The 20,659-nt window shown below is 41.1% G+C and overlaps 1 protein-coding gene across 1 annotated transcript in view; it reads right to left on the minus strand.

Annotated features, from left to right (window-relative positions):
- LOC110511230 (sodium/potassium/calcium exchanger 5) overlaps positions 1-17,164 on the minus strand; it is a 37,040-nt gene extending 19,876 nt beyond the window's left edge. The window contains exons 1-7 of the mRNA XM_036981075.1: positions 16,890-17,164; positions 16,381-16,560; positions 16,095-16,178; positions 15,856-15,959; positions 12,486-12,586; positions 9,583-9,854; positions 8,383-8,589 (exon numbers count right to left, since the gene is read on the minus strand). Of these exons, the coding sequence (XP_036836970.1) occupies positions 8,383-8,589; positions 9,583-9,854; positions 12,486-12,586; positions 15,856-15,959; positions 16,095-16,178; positions 16,381-16,560; positions 16,890-17,049 (1,108 nt within the window). The 5' untranslated portion in view covers positions 17,050-17,164. The remainder of the gene's footprint in view (positions 1-8,382; positions 8,590-9,582; positions 9,855-12,485; positions 12,587-15,855; positions 15,960-16,094; positions 16,179-16,380; positions 16,561-16,889) is intronic.
- Between the last annotated feature and the right edge of the window lie 3,495 nt (positions 17,165-20,659).

Below are 20,659 nucleotides of genomic sequence, written 5' to 3' on the forward strand. Positions count from 1 at the left end.
CTGATAAATGTATATGCCCCAGTGGTGACAGTTGAGAGGGTATGTTTTTTAGAGACATTATCAAATACCATTGAGAAATGTAACAAAGAAGATTATTTGTTTATTGCTGGGGATTTTAACTGCACAGTTAGCGATTTAGATAGAAATCACCAAGAACCTCATATAGCCTCAAGGACGTTTTTAAAACGCCTTATTGTAACAAATGAACTGTGTGATATTTGGCGGAGTCAACATGAAGGAACAAGGCAGTACACCTGGGCGCATGTGAGAGAGAACATCATCTCTATGGCCAGGTTAGATAGGTTTTATGTTTTTGAGCATCAATCTCAGGTCTGTAAATCAAGTGTGATAACTCCAGTGGGATTTTCTGATCATTGTTTAATAACAGAGGTGGTGTTCATTAACGATGTAAAACCTAAAAGCGCATACTGGCATTTTAATATAACTTTATTGAGTGATGCTCACTTCAGGAAATGTTTCAGTATTTTTTGGGAGAGGTGGAGGGCTCAAAAGGCCAGTTTTGTATCCCTTCAACAATGGTGGGATATAGGGAAAATACAGATTCAACAATTTTGTAATCAATACACGAGGAATGTCACCAAGGATATCACCAGATCAATGAAAGCCCTAGAGATTGAAATAGTGGAACTCATGACGTTGGTTGAGACCACAGGAGATCGAGGCCATACTCAGGCCCTCAAGAGGAGAAAAGCTGCATTGGCAGATCTGCTGGGTATCAGAGCACAGGGGGCACTGGTGAGAAGTAAATTTCAGGGCATATCTGAAATGGATGCCGAATCCAAATTTTTCTTTGGTTTAGAGAAAAAGAATGGACAAAGAAAAATTATTCATTGTCTCAAATCAGCTGTTGGACAAGAGCTCACTAGCCCTAGTGAAATCAGAAAGAGGGCAGTAGAGTTCTATGCTGAGCTCTACAAGTGTGAGTACAAAGAGGACAAAACAGTGACACAGCAGTTCTTTGATGGGCTCCCAAAGGTGCCTGCAGAAGCTCAGGTTGAGCTTGAGCAACCATTGTCTTTGCAGGATTTATACACTGCATTAAAAGGCATGGAAAATGGAAGGGCACCAGGCATTGATGGGCTTCCCGTTGACTTTTTTAAGTCTTTTTGGGCTATGTTGGGAGAGGATTGGTTAGAAGTAGCTAATGATAGTTTAACCGGGGGGTTACTACCAATAAGCTGCAGAAGGGCTGTCCTCACCCTACTGCCCAAAAAGGGTGACCCGAGGGAGGTGAAGAACTGGAGGCCGGTGGCTTTATTGTGTACTGATTATAAGATATTGTCAAAGGCTTTGTCCAACAGGCTGAGGGAGGTGATGGGGCAAATCATACATATGGATCAGTCCTACTGTGTTCCTGGCAGGCAGATAGGGGATAACATTTCTCTGATTCGTGATTTTTTGGACGTCTCTAGGGCTATTGGGTTGGATGCTGGTCTAATTTCAATTGATCAGGAAAAGGCATTTGACCGAGTTGAACATCAATATTTATGGCACACGTTTGAGGCGTTTGGGTTCAGCTCTGGTTTTATTGCCATGATAAAGGTGATATATGGTGACATTGAAAGTGTATTGAAAGTTAACGGTGGTTTGAGTGCTCCTTTTAAAGTGTGTAGAGGTATTAGGCAGGGATGTTCTATGTCTGGGATGTTATATGCTATTGCTATAGAGCCACTACTAAATAGCATTAGAAGTCGCATTGCAGGGGTGTGCCTTTCAGAGGATATTCCTCCTATTCGTCTTTCAGCCTATGCTGATGATGTAGTTGTGTTAGTGAAAAATCAAGCGGAGGTGGATAGCTTGAGTCTAATGGTTGATCGTTTTAGGGGAATATCCTCTGCAAAGGTAAATTGGGAAAAGAGTTGTGCTTTACAGATTGGAGAATGGTCTGGAGGGATCATGGCTTTGCCAGGGGGGCTAGAATGGTGTAAGGGAGGTTTTAAGTATCTTGGAGTGTATCTAGGAGATGAGGGGACTATGGAAAAAAATTGGAGTGGGGTGGTTGAAATGGTGGAAGGGAGGATGAGGAGATGGCGTTGGTTACTATCTCGTATGTCATATAGAGGGCGCACTATTATAGTTAACAATGTGATTGCCTCTGCACTGTGGCATCGGTTGTCAGTTTTAGAACCACCATCTGGCCTTCTGGCTAAGATACAGGCAATTATTGTGGATTTCTTTTGGGATAAATATCACTGGGTTCCACAAAGTGTTTTGTATTTGTCAAAAGAGGAGGGGGGACAAGGTCTTGTACATCTTGCTAGTAGGGCTGCTGCTTTCCGGTTTCAGTTCATTCAAAGGCTGCTTTATGGACCGGAAAATGTGGTGTGGAGAGGGGTGGCAGGTCTTATATTACAGAGGGTTGGAGGATTAGGTTTAAAGAAGGCTTTATTTCTGGTTGATAGTAGCCAGATTTCTAGGGAGGGAGTACCTCCGTTTTATAGAGGCCTTCTCAGAGTGTGGAGCATAATGAAGGTGTCCAGAAGAACTTCAGCGGAGTCAGTGCATTGGCTGTTGGAGGAACCTCTGGTGTATGGGGCGAGACTGGACTGTACAACTGCAGCTGTTCCACATTTCTTCAAGATTCTGGTGAAGGGGAAAATCATCACCTTAAGACAGTTAATGGCCATGGCTGGGCCCGCCTTAATGGATGGAAGAAGGGTGGCAGAACATTTGGGGATGAGGTCGGAAAGGATTGTCGGACAAATGCTGGGGAGCTGTAGGAAGGCTCTGTCAGCGGAAGAATGGGATATGCTTAGTAGCCACAAGAAGAAGGTGCAAGATGAAGACGTCTCATTTCCAAAACTAGGGATTACACCAAATATCCCAGAGTCAGAAAGAAAGGCGTTATTGCTGGATTTGAGAGGGTTGGAGGAGGTGGGTTTGGATGAGGTGAATGGGAAGGAATTGTATAGGGGGTGTGTCAAGGTGTTGAATAAAGATAAATTGAAAAATAGAAAAGATACTCCATGGAGGGTAAAATTGGGCATTGATGACAAGGTAAAGCCAGCATGGAGAGCACTGTACAAACCACCGTTACAAAAGGGTACTGGTGATATGCAATGGAGGGTTTTACATGGCATCATTGCAGTTAATGCTTTTGTATCTGTTATTAACTCAGATGTTAGAGATGGATGTCCTTTTTGTAATATAAGAGAAACCATTTTTCACTGTTTTATGGAGTGTGAGAGGATAAAACCGCTATTGGAAATGTTGGAATCTTTGTTTAAAGCTGTAGGGGAGTTTTTCAATAACACTGTTTTTATTTTGGGGTTTCAATATAGTAAACAACAGAAAAGAAAATGTCAAATGTTAAATTTTATTTTGGGACAAGCTAAGATGTCAATTTTTCTGAGTAGGAAACATAAGATAGAAACGGGATATGGGCAGGATGTAAGATGTGTTTTTAAAGGTTTAGTGAAAGCAAGAATAAAAGTAGATTTTGAGTTCTTTTCAGCTGTAAAAGATCTCCTATTATTTGAGGAGAAGTGGGCTTACGAAGGAGCACTTTGTTTTGTAGAGGAGGGGAAATTATTTTTTGCTGCTGAAATAAGTTGAATGTATATGTTATGTATTTATTTTTGTTTAGGAATTACATTTTGCTATTTCATTTCTGAAAAGGCAGTGTGTCATTATTTATGTTAACACTTGAGTAAAAAATAAAGGTTTTATAAAAACTCAAAAAACTCTCTCTCTCTCTCTCTCTCTCTCTCTCTCTCTCTCTCATGTGAGCTGTTCTGAAGGTTAAAACATAATAATCCCATTATACTCTCATGTCTACTAACGTCACATGACAACATCAGTCCTCAACACTGATGTAAGGTCAGTTCTTTGTTTTTTCTCTGTAATGGTAAAGCTTGGGGATAGCTGATCCTAGATCTGTGCCTAGAGGCTACTCCCACCCGAAGCTCACATGACGTCTCCTGGCAGCCATGCAGTGTGTGAGGTGAAGCAGGCGGTAATCTGACTGCTGTGTGTCTGTGTGTGTGTGTGTGTGCACGTGTTCTGGATGTGTGCATATTGTGTGTGTACGTGCATCTGTCCATGCCTGCGTCTGTGTTTAATGTGTTTAAGTGTGTCTGCGTCTGTGTTTAATGTGTTTAAGTGTGTCTGCGTCTGTGTTTAATGTGTTTAAGTGTGTCTGCGTCTGTGTTTAATGTGTTTAAGTGTGTCTGCGTCTGTGTTTAATGTGTTTAATGTGTTTAAGTGTGTCTGCGTCTGTGTTTAATGTGTTTAAGTGTGTCTGCGTCTGTGTTTAATGTGTTTAATGTGTTTAAGTGTGTCTGCGTCTGTGTTTAATGTGTTTAAGTGTGTCTGCGTCTGTGTTTAATGTGTTTAAGTGAACCTGCGTCTGTGTTTAATGTGTTTAAGTGTGTCTGCGTCTGTGTTTAATGTGTTTAAGTGTGTCTGCGTCTGTGTTTAATGTGTTTAAGTGAACCTGCGTCTGTGTTTAATGTGTTTAAGTGTGTCTGCGTCTGTGTTTAATGTGTTTAATGTGTTTAAGTGTACCTGCGTCTGTGTTTAATGTGTTTAAGTGTGTCTGCGTCTGTGTTTAATGTGTTTAAGTGTGTCTGCGTCTGTGTTTAATGTGTTTAAGTGTGTCTGCGTCTGTGTTTAATGTGTTTAAGTGTACCTGCGTCTGTGTTTAATGTGTTTAAGTGTATCTGCGTCTGTGTTTAATGTGTTTAAGTGTGTCTGCGTCTGTGTTTAATGTGTTTAAGTGTGTCTGCGTCTGTGTTTAATGTGTTTAAGTGTGTCTGCGTCTGTGTTTAATGTGTTTAAGTGTGTCTGCGTCTGTGTTTAATGTGTTTAAGTGAACCTGCGTCTGTGTTTAATGTGTTTAAGTGTACCTGCGTCTGTGTTTAATGTGTTTAAGTGTGTCTGCGTCTGTGTTTAATGTGTTTAAGTGTGTCTGCGTCTGTGTTTAATGTGTTTAAGTGTGTCTGCGTCTGTGTTTAATGTGTTTAAGTGTGTCTGCGTCTGTGTTTAATGTGTTTAAGTGAACCTGCGTCTGTGTTTAATGTGTTTAAGTGTACCTGCGTCTGTGTTTAATGTGTTTAAGTGTGTCTGCGTCTGTGTTTAATGTGTTTAAGTGTGTCTGCGTCTGTGTTTAATGTGTTTAAGTGTACCTGCGTCTGTGTTTAATGTGTTTAATGTGTTTAATGTGTTTAATGTGTTTAAGTGTACCTGCGTCTGTGTTTAATGTGTTTAAGTGTATCTGCGTCTGTGTTTAATGTGTTTAAGTGTGTCTGCGTCTGTGTTTAATGTGTTTAAGTGTACCTGCGTCTGTGTTTAATGTGTTTAAGTGTGTCTGCGTCTGTGTTTAATGTGTTTAAGTGTACCTGCGTCTGTGTTTAATGTGTTTAAGTGTGTCTGCGTCTGTGTTTAATGTGTTTAAGTGTGTCTGCGTCTGTGTTTAATGTGTTTAAGTGTGTCTGCGTCTGTGTTTAATGTGTTTAAGTGTGTCTGCGTCTGTGTTTAATGTGTTTAATGTGTTTAAGTGTGTCTGCGTCTTTGTTTAATGTGTTTAATGTGTTTAAGTGTGTCTGCGTCTGTGTTTAATGTGTTTAAGTGTGTCTGCGTCTGTGTTTAATGTGTTTAATGTGTTTAAGTGTGTCTGCGTCTGTGTTTAATGTGTTTAAGTGTGTCTGCATCTGTGTTTAATGTGTTTAAGTGTGTCTGCGTCTGTGTTTAATGTGTTTAAGTGTGTCTGCGTCTGTGTTTAATGTGTTTAAGTGTACCTGCGTCTGTGTTTAATGTGTTTAAGTGTGTCTGCGTCTGTGTTTAATGTGTTTAAGTGTGTCTGCGTCTGTGTTTAATGTGTTTAAGTGTACCTGCGTCTGTGTTTAATGTGTTTAAGTGTGTCTGCGTCTGTGTTTAATGTGTTTAAGTGAACCTGCGTCTGTGTTTAATGTGTTTAAGTGTGTCTGCGTCTGTGTTTAATGTGTTTAAGTGTGTCTGCGTCTGTGTTTAATGTGTTTAAGTGTGTCTGCGTCTGTGTTTAATGTGTTTAAGTGTGTCTGCGTCTGTGTTTAATGTGTTTAAGTGTGTCTGCGTCTGTGTTTAATGTGTTTAAGTGTGTCTGCGTCTGTGTTTAATGTGTTTAAGTGTGTCTGCGTCTGTGTTTAATGTGTTTAAGTGTACCTGCGTCTGTGTTTAATGTGTTTAAGTGTGTCTGCGTCTGTGTTTAATGTGTTTAATGTGTTTAATGTGTTTAAGTGTACCTGCGTCTGTGTTTAATGTGTTTAAGTGTGTCTGCGTCTGTGTTTAATGTGTTTAAGTGTGTCTGCGTCTGTGTTTAATGTGTTTAAGTGTGTCTGCGTCTGTGTTTAATGTGTTTAAGTGTGTCTGCGTCTGTGTTTAATGTGTTTAAGTGTGTCTGCGTCTGTGTTTAATGTGTTTAAGTGTGTCTGCGTCTGTGTTTAATGTGTTTAAGTGTGTCTGCGTCTGTGTTTAATGTGTTTAAGTGTGTCTGCGTCTGTGTTTAATGTGTTTAATGTGTTTAATGTGTTTAAGTGTGTCTGCGTCTGTGTTTAATGTGTTTAAGTGTGTCTGCGTCTGTGTTTAATGTGTTTAAGTGTACCTGCGTCTGTGTTTAATGTGTTTAAGTGTGTCTGCGTCTGTGTTTAATGTGTTTAAGTGTGTCTGCGTCTGTGTTTAATGTGTTTAAGTGTGTCTGCGTCTGTGTTTAATGTGTTTAAGTGAACCTGCGTCTGTGTTTAATGTGTTTAAGTGTGTCTGCGTCTGTGTTTAATGTGTTTAATGTGTTTAATGTGTTTAATGTGTTTAAGTGTGCCTGCGTCTGTGTTTAATGTGTTTAAGTGTGTCTGCGTCTGTGTTTAATGTGTTTAAGTGTGTCTGCGTCTGTGTTTAATGTGTTTAAGTGAACCTGCGTCTGTGTTTAATGTGTTTAAGTGTACCTGCGTCTGTGTTTAATGTGTTTAAGTGTGTCTGCGTCTGTGTTTAATGTGTTTAAGTGTGTCTGCGTCTGTGTTTAATGTGTTTAAGTGTGTCTGCGTCTGTGTTTAATGTGTTTAAGTGTGTCTGCGTCTGTGTTTAATGTGTTTAAGTGTGTCTGCGTCTGTGTTTAATGTGTTTAAGTGTGTCTGCGTCTGTGTTTAATGTGTTTAAGTGTGTCTGCGTCTGTGTTTAATGTGTTTAAGTGTGCCTGCGTTTGTGTGCCTTCATTTGCATGCGTCTGTATATGTGCATGCGTTCACACGTGTGTGTGTGTATCCATGCGTGTGTGCGTGTATGTGTGTAAACCCGGTGCTGGCTGGGCTAGTGTCTGGCCACCGGGCCATTGGAGCGCCACTAAGCCTGTAGGACCCAGCTCTGCTCTGGAATCCCAGGAATCAGCATGTGACTCGACTCTAACATCTGACATGTTCTCATACACATTCTAAACCTCCTCGTTTGGACTTCCATAACTCTCTGATTGAGTAACATGAAAATGGTTTAAACTAATGTGATTCCTTCTTTTCATGTAAAAATTGCAAATGTTTTGCTCAATAACACCTGCAGTCTGGAAGCAGGCACTTAGACCTCATACACACACAAGTTATACCACTAAGGTACAACACATTTGCACAGAAATAATTACACACTTGTTGTGGCGACACAACAACGGTTCAGACAAACTCAAACATTGTGTCAAATGTACTGTACATCAGTTGTACAACCTGAGTGTACACAGGGCCTAAGGCAATATATTGATGAAGGATGTATTGTGTATTGAGGATATATTGTGAAAAGCATTGATGAAAACGACATTGATATCCGACAGGTGGCATCACTCCTACGCAAAGCTCGTCCCTTAACCAGACAATGCAGAGGGAATCGTCCCTCAGTCTGACGTCAGACAATGCAGAGGGAATCGTCCCTCAGTCTGACGTCAGACAATGCAGAGGGAATCGTCACTCAGTCTGACGTCAGACAATAGTAACACTGATGTAAAGGAGCCTGACTTACCTAGTGTCATTTTGAGGCTGTAATCAAATAGTCTAAAGAAGGCCAGTTGTATTGCTTCTTTAATTAGAACAACAGTTTTCAGCTGTGCTAACATAATTTCAAAAGAGTTTTCTAATGATCAATTAGCCTTTTAAAATTAGATTAGCTAACACAATGTGCCATTGGAACACAGGAGTGATGGTTGTAGATAATGGGCCTCTGTACACCTATGTATATAAAATCTGCCGTTTCCAGCTACAATAATAATTTACAACATTAACAATGTCTACACCGTATTTCTGATCAATTTGATGTTATTTCAATGGACCGAAAATGAGCTTTTCTTTCAAAAACAAGGACATTTCTAAGTGACCCCAAACTTTTGAACAGTAGTATATATATATATATATTTACCTACGATAGTGACCATCCAGACCAGTACGTATGTGAAGGCTGAGATCCAGACAGCGGACATAAAGAAGGTGAACATGAACCATTTTTTCCAGAACCGTCTCCTGCAGTCTGGAATCGTCAGGTAGAGAATCACGATGGCCGGGAGGGACAGCACCCACAGGATTCGCTTCAGGTCGTTCTCTGGCATTGAGAACACACTCTTGTGGTCTGGAACACACATACACAGAGAGAGAGAGAAAACACAAGTGGTGTCAATCCCTGTTCTCATATGAAACACACAGGTGTGATTTACTTGAATAAGTTCTCACACAAATTGTGAAATTTTATGTAGAAGCCAGAGAAAGCGTTCAAGAGAAAATATGTGTGTGTGTGATTCTCAGATCTGTGTTTTGATTAGCGACACCTCTTGCTGTGTTGTTGTTGCTTGGCAGGAAAAATGTTGCAATTTGTTCTCCTCTGTCCCCGCAGACTCCCCACTGGAGTAAATCACGCACGCACGCACGCACGCACGCACGCGCACACACACACACACACACACACACACACACACACACACACACACACACACACACACACACACACACACACACACACACACACACACACACACACACACACACACACACCTTCCTCAGTCTGCATGGCATCAATGTGTCATATACCAGAGCGGTGTGTGTGTGTGTGTGTGTGTGTGTGTGTGTGTGTGTGTGTGTGCAGTAGTGTAAAGTACATAAGTAACAATACTTGTAAGTACTACTTAAGTAGTTTTTTGGGGTATCTGTACTTTACTTTACAATTTATATTTTTGAGAACTTTTGCTTTAACTTATATCAAATTATATACTTTTTACTCCATACATTTTCCCTGACACCCTAAAGTACTCATTACATTCTGTATGATTAGCAGGACAAGAAATGGTCTAATTCACACACTTATTAAGAGAACATCCCTGGTCATCCCTACTGCCTCTGATCTGGCGGACTCACTAAACACATGCTTAGTTTGTAAATTATGTTTGAGTGTTGGAGCGTGCCTCTGGCTATCTGTACATTTAAAAAACAAGAACATTGTGCCGTCTGGTTTGCTTAATATAAGTAATTTTTAATTGTATTTTTTCGCAATTACATTTACTTTTGATTACTTAAGTATATTTAAAACCAAATACTTTAAAACATTTACGTGACAGATAGAGTCAGCTACCCTCTGGTATCTCATTCAGGCCGTGCAGACTGAGGGAAATGTGTGAGTATCCTGAATCATCCTGGAAGATTCCGCTGTCGCTTCTAGAACGTCTGTGGACCCTCAGAGTGGTGTCAACCAATGGCTGTGTCTCGCTGTGATCCCCGGAACCTTTCCCCAGGCAAGTACAGCAGGGGCTGAACCTCCTCAGAACACACTCACTGATCCTCAGGTCAAAACACAACACTACGATGTACACCCCATAGACCAGCAACAGACAGGCTGCATCATACCTGGGGAGAGGGGAGGAGAGGAGACGGGAGGGGAGGAGGGGATGGGAGGAGAGGAGGAAAGGAGAAGAGAGGAGGGAAGAGGAGAGTTAAATGCTAAAACGAATACAATCACTTGTACATGTACAGTGGGGCAAAAAAGTATTTAGTCAGCCACCAGTTGTGCAAGTTCTCCCACTTAAAAAGATGAGAGAGGCCTGTAATTTTCATCATAGGTACACTTCAACTATGACAGACAAAATGAGAAACAAAATCCAGAAAATCACATTGTAGGATTTTTTATGAATTTATTTGCAAATTATGGTGGAAAATAAGTATTTGCTCAATAACAAAGTTTATCTCAATACTTTGTTATATACCCTTTGTTGGCAATGACAGAGGTCAAACTTTTTCTGTAAGTCTTCACAAGGTTTTCACACACTGTTGCTGGTATTTTGGCCCATTCCTCCATGCAGATCTCCTCTAGAGCAGTGATGTTTTGGGGCTGTTGCTGGGCAACATGGACTTTCAACTCCCTCCAAAGATTTTCTATGGGGTTGAGATCTGGAGACTGGCTAGGCCACTCCAGGACCTTGAAATGCTTCTTACGAAGCCACTCCTTCGTTGCCCGGGCGGTGTGTTTGGGATCATTGTCAAGCTGAAAGACCCAACCACATTTCATCTTCAATGCCCTTGGTTTTCACTCAAAATCTCACGATACATGGCCCCATTCATTCTTTCCTTTACACGGATCAGTCGTCCTGGTCCCTTTGCAGAAAAACAGCCCCAAAGCATGATGTTTCCACCCCCATGCTTCACATTAGGTATGGTGTTCTTTGGATGCAACTCAGCATTCTTTGTCCTCCAAAACGACGAGTTGAGTTTTTACCAAAAAGTTATATTTTGGTTTCATCTGACCATATGACATTCTCCCAATCTTCTTCTGGATCATCCAAATGCTCTCTAGCAAACTTCAGAGGGGCATGGACATGTACTGGCTTAAGCAGAGGGACACATCTGGCACTGCATGATTTGAGTCCCTGGCGGCGTAGTGTGTTACTGATGGTAGGCTTTGTTACTTTGGTCCCAGCTCTCTGCAGGTCATTCACTAGGTCCCCCCGTGTGGTTCTGGGATTTTTGCTCACCGTTCTTGTGATCATTTTGACCACACGGGGTGAGATCTTGCATGGAGCCCCAGATCGAGGGAGATTATCAGTGGTCTTGTATGTCTTCCATTTCTTAATAATTGCTCCCACAGTTGATTTCTTCAAACCAAGCTGCTTAGCTATTGCAGATCCAGTCTTCCCAGCCTGGTGCAGGTCTACAATTTTGTTTCTGGTGTCCTTTGACAGCTCTTTGGTCTTGGCCATAGTGGAGTTTGGAGTGTGACTGTTTGAGGTTGTGGACAGGTGTATTTTATACTGATAACAAGTTCAAACAGGTGCCATTAATACATGTAACGAGTGGAGGACAGAGGAGCCTCTTAAAGAAGAAGTTACAGGTCTGTGAGAGCCAGAAATCTTGCTTGTTTGTAGGTGACCAAATACTTATTTTCCACCATAATTTGCAAATAAATTCATTAAAAATCCTACAATGTGATTTTCTGGATTTTTTTTCTCATTTTGTCTGTCATAGTTGAAGTGTACCTATGATGAAAATTACAGGCCTCTCTCATCTTTTTAAGTGGGAGAACTTGCACAATTGGTGGCTGACTAAATACTTTTTTGCCCCACTGTATATTAGAACTGATTGGTTTATGACTCTGTAACCGGCAGTAATAAAATAGGAAGGTTGTGTACCCAGGAGGATTGTTGATAATTAGTTTCACAGCGCTGGGCTGTAAAGTGTTACTGCATGCTGAGATTGAGGAAGTGGAGTTGAACACAGATACTTACCAGTACACACAGGGCACTTTAACTTTATTGACAATAAATTCTCAATGACATGTAACACTTCCACTGTCCTGGAAAAGTTATACTGTTGCAAACACACACAAAAGGCACTAGCTACACCGCGCACACACACACACACACACACACACACACACACACACACACACACACACACACACACACACACACACACACACACACACACACACACACACACACACACACACACACACACACACACACACACACACTAACCTTAACCTTAACCCGAAAACCTAACCTTAACCCTAACCCTAAACCTAACACTAATTCTAACCTTAACCATAAACCTCCTAGAAATAGCATTTGACATTGTGGGGACCAACAAAATGTCCCCCAGTTTGTGAAATGTTTGTTTGTTTACTATTCTTGTAATAGTTAAACATATCCACACACACACACACACACACACACACACACACACACACACACACACACACACACACACACACACACACACACACACACACACACACACACCTTAACCTTAACCTCAAAACCTAACCTCAACCTTAATCCTAGCTCCTAACCCTAAAACTAACCCAAGCTCCGAACACGCACGCACGCACGCACGCACACACACACACACACACACACACACACCTTAACCTCAAAACCTAACCTCAACCTTAATCCTAGCTCCTAACCCTAAAACTAACCCAAGCTCCGAACACGCACGCACGCACGCACACACACACGCACACACACACACACACACACTTACCAGTAGACTTTGTTGTCTGAAATGATGGCTATAACAGCAGAGATAGAGATGGCGTAAGCTAGACAGTCCCTGAACAGAGGCCAACAGGTCAGACGTCCCACCTAGGACAGAAAACACACTGTTTACAGCTTATAGTACACACACCACACACACACACACACACACACACATACACACACACACACACACACACACACACACACACACACAGGGCCTGCCAGCTCATTAGGCGACCACCTATGGCAGCAGATTGACTAGATGCACCTCCAGCAACAAATTAAACCTCACAGAATTCTGCCCAAAAACAATGTAAATTTCTCTCAACCAGTTGAATATGGCCTTTTTAGGTCAGAGCTGATGCCCCCCTGTGATAATCAGTGTCTACTTTGTTAAAGGCAGGGACGCAGAATATTTATCTTGTCCATTGCCAGCGTGCCTTTGCAGGGTGCTGATGGAGAGATGCACTTCTGGAGCGCTCTACTAACATTCTGTCAGACAAATCATCTAGCACATATAGGATATGGTAGAAAGAATATGTGGCCTTTTCTGTAAGGGAAAGGGGGATACCTAGTCAGTTGTCCAACTGAATGTATTCAACTGAAATGTGTCTTCCGCATTTAACCCAACCCTTCTGAATCAGAGAGGTCCAGGGGCTGCCTTAATCGACATCCACATTTTCGGCGCCTGGGGAACAGTTGGTTAACTGCCTTGCTCAGGGGCAGAACAATAGATTTTTACCTTTTCAGCTCAGGGATTCGATCCAGCAACCTTTCTGGCCCAACGCTCTAACTACTTGGCTACCTGCCTGTAGCTTACAGGCTGGAGATAAAATGTATGACAATGTAAATAGACAGAAACTTCTTACATCATGCAGGTTGTTCCAATCAAATAGTTTAACCTAAATGGTGCCCAATCAAATCAAAATTGCACTGACATGTTAACAAACAACATATCCTAAAAACAGGAGAGGTCAAAGTAAAAGGGACAATATGGTCTGGACAATCAGGCTGCCCACACTCTCTCTGGGCCAAACTGTCATCATCAGTGGTTTCAGGTTTGTATCCAGACATTTTGATGAGCTGATCATAGCAAAGAAGAAAATACTAGTGCATTTCCAGCTGTATAAACACATTGCAAATAGAGATGACTCCTCCTGATAAAGTTGGGTAGCTGATATTCAGAGCTTAAATAGCCAAATCACAGGAATCAGGACAGCCAATGCAACGGCATGTTTTACAATTGGTGGGCCTAAACCATGGATGGGCATTCAGAACAGTTTATTTCAGGCGACACTCTAGACCTCAGTAACCACGGACTGACGCCAACGCCTTTTGGATGCCTTTTGGCCTTGATTTCCACCATGGACATTCGTCCGGACCGTCCGGCCGGGACCAAATCTTAACCAATCCTAGATGTTTATGCTTGGTTCAGATTTGGTCCGGTATGTGTTACGTTCCCCAATATCTGTGTTATAGCTTGTGTATTTGAGTGTGTGTTTCAGGAGATGGCTTCCTGAATTCTCCCCAAGCAGCTGATTGGTCGACTCCATGGCTAATTGGAGAGCTGACCCCGCCCCCTCGTCAAGACTATGTCCTTTGTTTCTTAGTTTGCTTGAAATTGTTTAATTTGTTCCCGGGGGGAAGGGGAAGGCACCTAGGGAGTGCTTAGGCAAGAGGCCCGCGGGCATACATATACCCGTAGTATATTCACTGTCTAGGCACACAAGGTAAGACCTGGGCGGACCACCCCCTGTATTTTGGTTAGGGCACCAGGTGGTGCTAAATTAGGTAAGTAGTGGGTAGGCAGGTAAGATAGGAGAGGGGGGCGCTTTGAGATTTACTTTCTTTGCTTTGGTTCCGTCCAGCCCCTTTTCCCCATATTACTGTATGAAGGTAAACTGTAAATTCTCTGCCTTTTGTCATCCTTACTCACACCTACAGTCCATACCTCTTTCACTTTGCGGAGAGTTGAGTTGTAGCAGGGTGTTGCGTTCCCTCTTCACAGAGGCGTAACATAATGGGGGCTCATCCAGGATCCATTAACCCACCGGACCCTGCTGCTCTGAGCTCTCTGTGGTTAGTGATTTGAGGTGTGATGGTAGGTTGTGATATGTCTTGATATGTCCCAAACATAGACGTCTATTCAACTTCCATTCAGAACTGAAAATGAACCTGATTTCAACGTGGGTGGCAGAACGGCCAGGACCGGCCACATACACACAGTAGTGGAGAGGGTAGCAAGTTTTAAGTTCCTCGGCATACACATCACAGACAAACTGAATTGGTCCACTCACACAGACAGTATCGTGAAGAAGGCGCAGCAGCGCCTCTTCAACCTCAGGAGGCTGAAGAAATTTGGTTTGTCACCAAAAGCACTCACAAACTTCTACAGATGCACAATCGAGAGCATCCTGGCGGGCTGTATCACCGCCTGGTACGGCAACTGCTCCGCCCACAACCGTAAGGCTCTCCAGAGGGTAGTGAGGTCTGCACAACGCATCACCGGGGGCAAACTACCTGCCCTCCAGGACACCTACACCACCCGATGTTACAGGAAGGCCATAAAGATCATCAAGGACATCAACCACCCGAGCCACTGCCTGTTCACCCCGCTATCATCCAGAAGGCGAGGTCAGTACAGGTGCATCAAAGCTGGGACCGAGAGACTGAAAAACAGCTTCTATCTCAAGGCCATCAGACTGTTAAACAGCCACCACTAACATTGAGTGGCTGCTGCCAACACACTGACTCAACTCCAGCCATTTTAATAATGGGAATTGATGGGAAATTATGTAAATATATCACTAGCCACTTTAAACAATGCTACCTTATATAATGTTACTTACCCTACATTATTCATCTCATATGCATACGTATATACTGTACTCTATATCATCTACTGCATCTTTATGTAATACATGTATCACTAGCCACTTTAACTATGCCACTTTGTTTACATACTCACCTCATGTATATACTGTACTCGATACCATCTACTGTATCCTGCCTATGCCGTTCTGTACCATCACTCATTCATATATCCTTATGTACATATTCTTTATCCCCTTACACTGTGTATAAGACAGTAGTTTTGGAATTGTTAGTTAGATTACTTGTTGGTTATTACTGCATTGTCGGAACTAGAAGCACAAGCATTTCGCTACACTCGCATTAACATCTGCTAACCATGTGTATGTGACAAATAAAATTTGATTTGATTTGATACACACACGCACACCATAACAGTTTACACAATCATCTCCCCTCCTTGACCTACTAAAGCTGCCCCTGGCTGGAATGGATGATTATTATACCACTGAGCTCTTTATGGTTAGGTAATGCTTCCCATAATGTGTGTACTGTACACGTACCACTTTGGTCAGGAGTCCACAAGCAGCACAGATCCCCAGGAGGTTGTAGACAGCTGATCCTACGATGGTGCTCACACCGATGTCTCCCTTTGTCACAAACACACCTGGGTAGACACACACACACACACATACAATTGTTAACACATGATGCTGCTGATGATGATTTTAGTAAAGTGCAGTTATTCTCAGCAAACCATAGTAATTATATGTTGTGCATATGTTTCAGATGCCTTACGTACCCAGAAAGGCAGTGACCATTTCAGGAGCAGAGCTGCCTGCTGCCATAAAGGTGGCTCCTGCTACGTCCTGAGATAGACCCAGACCTGGAACGGAGACCAAGAGATGTTGCCATTTATCGCGCGCACACACACACACACACACACACACACACACACACACACACACACACACACACACACACACACACACACACACACACACACACACACACACACACACACACACACACACACACACACACACACACACACACACACACACACACACACACAGAGAGTGACTTACGGTCACTGATAAGTTCTAGAGAAGGTAGGAAGTAGTCGTCACAGACTATAGCAACTGCCAGCAGCATGTAAAATATGATCATAAAGTGTATGAGGAGTCCTCCATCCTTCCTCTCCTGTAGTGTGAAGAACCCCTCTGGAAACTCAGACGACTGCGTTGTAATACACTCTGTCTCATTCTCTGAAACAACACACACAGAGTTGTCTAAGTTACAGAAAGTAACAGTCTACAAACTCAGTAAAAGGGATGAAACTTATACAATAAAAATAAACATTTGAAGTGAAAAAAATAAAAATAACAGTCTACAATAACATTATTATAGGCTTTTTGAATAAATGTCTGTAACATTACTGAATGACCACAGTGCCAACATTGTGTCTATTCTTCTGAGGAACGTTATGGGGATTCGTTCTCAATTAGTCACTGCCATTAGCTGCGAAAACATTGTCACCGTTTATTGGCTTGATCTAATTGATTATCAGGCTTGATGGGGAGATATTAACACTCACCCAGCGCCCGGCGCACTCTGTTGGAATGGGAGTCCTCCTGAGCTGCTGCTGCAGTGAAAGACACAAGATGAACCGTGCAATAGAAAACTAAAACTAGTCCTAGAAAATAAGGTAGAAAGTCTTTTCTGTTCTTCTTGTGCAGCACTCCGTCTCTATACATGGTTTTAGAATAGCTGCTGTTTCATTAACTGCTGTTGCAGTGCGTCATGAGTTCACTCATAAGCTAGTAAACATACAACAAGCCTTTTACTAACTAACCTCACAAATACCACTACTACCACTACCCTGCTCTATTAGGGCTGAAGAGAGATCATGGGGGAGAAAAGCATATTTTAAGGCCTGTGTTCAGAGAGAGAGAGAAGAGAGAGAGAGAGAGAGAGAGAGAGAGAGAGAGAGAGAGAGAGAGAGAGAGAGAGAGAGAGAGAGAGAGAGAGAGAGAGATCACGGGATGAAGTTATTCTAGCTGAAGGCACCCCAGCCCCCTGTAACTCGCTCCCTCCTCCCCCCATTCAATTTGACCACCATAGAAAAGTCTCAGGATAGGAAAGATATTTCCTGGAAATAAACATTTACACTCATTTAATATTATTAGAAAGGCCTCACTCATGGTGCCCATATAGGCCTAGGCTCCCATACTGAACAATTATATATTGGAATGTTTTTCAATCAAATTTAAATATATTGGGGAAATGTTTTTATCATGTATTCATCCAATATATAAATAAATAAAATATATGTAAATATATATTTTGTATATATGTGTAAAATACACACCTCACAATCTTCTCTACCCTGATGATAATGTTCAGTCTCTATTGACCTCTAGTACCTTAGCATTAGGTTCCCAAAGTGGCATTTTGGATGATAAAGTTGGATCATTGAGTTATAGTTGACAATGCATTCTGCAGCTATTGAGGTATAGCCTACCTGCCACTTATGAAACATAGTACAAATAAATTAGGTGTTTATTTCAAAAAGACACTTGAACGTAGAACATATCTGTACAAATATTTAGAAATGTATTAAAATATATTTTTCCTGAGCAGTCAATCACAATTTTAAATGTTCCCAAGCCCTCACCCCAGGCTGGCCTCCAACTGACAGAGAAGCCATTACAATTTTATATTTTCTTCTTCAGAAAAAGAGAGCAGTTGTCACCGCCATAGAGCTTTCTAGTGGATGTTGGCATTTTATTTGATTTATACATTCACAACATTGAATTAAATATGTTTTTAACCTGGTGGGTGATAATTTCTTCAACTGCAAGCAAGGGTTTTTATCGAGCTTGCTACCACAGCTAGCTAGCTAACGTTAGCTTCTTTAGCTTGCCAACAACAAGGGTTTTCATCGAGCTTGCTAACACAGCTAGCTAGCTAACGTTAGCTCCTTTAGCTTGCCAACAACATGCAGTGTGACTGACCAAGGTAAGAATTTTGAAAAATTAAGTTCAGTAGAGTTAATGTCATGTATGTATTAGATATAATTTAATTGCCAAAGCTATTGTTAAATGTTCTTGGCTAGCCAAGTTATGTGTTGCTTGTTGGCTAGCTAATTTAGCTAGCTTTAGTGAGGGTTGGGTGTCTCTGATAGAAATAGATTATTTCTAGCAACAAAAAAAAAATATATATTTCCCTGCTGCAGTGGATCCTTCTGGTCTTGAGTCTTAGCTGCCTATGGACAGACCCCAGCCAATGGAAGTAGTCTTTAGTATCATTTAGCTAGCTAGTTCCCAATTGAATTTAAATGTCTTCATGAACATTTACCCCTTATTTATGAATCATCTTTTGTGGAATTGTTTCACTAACTCTCTGTCTCTGCATTATCCACATGATAACGGTTATCTTGTGAGCTGGAGGTGAAGGAATCTGCATTGTAAGTATACATATGATGTTCAAAGACATGATTTTCAAAAACAGATGTTAAGGTCGCAGATGTAATTTATACATTATATTTTGTGTTTCAGATGCGACCTTCCAGTGACTCCGATGCCACAATTAAACAATGGACCAAGTTATTTGAGAACAAAATAAAGATGATTGAAAACACTCTTAGTTGTCATCCATTCAAACTTGTCAAAGTATACCACAGCATGCTATTGTGATTTAGTGCTGAACTTTGTAGTTTTATGCATTGAATTTTAATGTAGCCTAGCTACAGTATTTAAAGTAAAAAGCAACATTTACCATTCATTAAAATACATGGTAACATATATTTATCAAGTATATTTTAGAACATGTTTTACTAGCTACCACAGCATATTGTTAAAATGTTTTTCCACACCATATATTTAAATATATAAACTTATATGTAGAAATATATGAAAACGGACAATTTCGTAATACAGTGCATTCGGAAAGTATTCAGTCCCATTGACTTTCCACAATTTGTTATGTTACAGCCTTATTCTAAAATGGATTCAATTGTTTTTGTTGCCTCATCAAACTACACACAATACACCATAATGACAAAGCAAAAACTGTTTTTTGGAATTTTTACAAATGTATAAAAAATATAAAAATTAAATATATTTACGTAAGTATTCAGACCCTTTACTCAGTACTTTGGTTAAGCACCTTTGGCAGCGATTACAGCCTCGGGTCTTCTTGGCGTATGGCGCTACAAGCTTGGCACACCTGTATTAGGGGAGTTTCTCCCATTCTTCTCTGCAGATCCTTTTAAGCTCTGTCTGGCTGGATGGGGAGCGATGTTGCACAGCTATTTTCAGGTCTTTCCAAAGATGTTCGATCGGGTTCAAGTCTGGGCTCTGGCTGGGCCACTCAAGGACATTCAGAGACTTGTCCCAAAGCCACTCCTGCATTGTTTTGGCTGTGTGCTTAGGGTCGTTGTCCTGTTGGAAGGTGAATCTTTGCCCCAGTCTGAGGTCCTGAGCGTTCTGGAGCAAGTTTTTTTATTTTTATAAATGATTTATATAGGCCTCTGTAGTTGTAAACTCCTAAAAAGTACCTTTTCTGTGGATAACTTGTAAGTTCACATGTTGAACAGCAGGCCTTTGCAATGTTTCTGTTATTTTCTTGGCCACAAACTACATTTAGAAAAATGTCAAAAATGTCAAACTAAAATAGAAAAATTTCAATAAAAAAATAAAAAATAATAATTCATTATATATAACAAAATAATTGTCTAAACATTAACAATGATTCATATTTGTTCATATTTTAGTGACATTTGCATTAAATAGGCTTTTAAAACATGTTGCAAGGTCAGATAATTGCCCCCAATGTGAATCACTTGCTCTAAGCCAATACATAGTGGTTTAGAGCACGATGTATTCTGGTGGTGCAGTAAATGTATTGATGGGAATACTCAGTAGGATCTGTACAATGTATATCTGGTGTCATTTCATGGGGCTCTGAATAATACAGTGTTGCTGACCCTTCACTCCACCCACTCCATTGGTGGCCGAGTCACATCACTTGTGATTACTGCACTACAGATAACCTGCTAACTAAACAACAGTGCAGGGCATGCCGACTGAAGGACAACTACACACACAAATGTACGTTTCTTAGATTTTTGCCAGAGCTCAAAAGTCATCCCCTGATGTGGTTTAGGCATTGTTGTGAACACAGAAAATCTCATTTTAATTTGATTGCTTTTCTAATAAAAAAGTGTGAAAAAACTGGGATAAACCAGAAAAAAATGGGGAAACCTGCAATAACAAAACCAAGATAATGGAATTTGGGAAAATATCAGAAGTAGGCAAAAAAAATACAAACTGATTTTAAAAGGCCTTACCAATGTTTTTTTTG

This window comes from Oncorhynchus mykiss, chromosome 6 (genome assembly GCF_013265735.2).
Source record: "Oncorhynchus mykiss isolate Arlee chromosome 6, USDA_OmykA_1.1, whole genome shotgun sequence".
In the NCBI taxonomy this organism is placed as follows: Eukaryota; Metazoa; Chordata; class Actinopteri; order Salmoniformes; family Salmonidae; genus Oncorhynchus; species Oncorhynchus mykiss.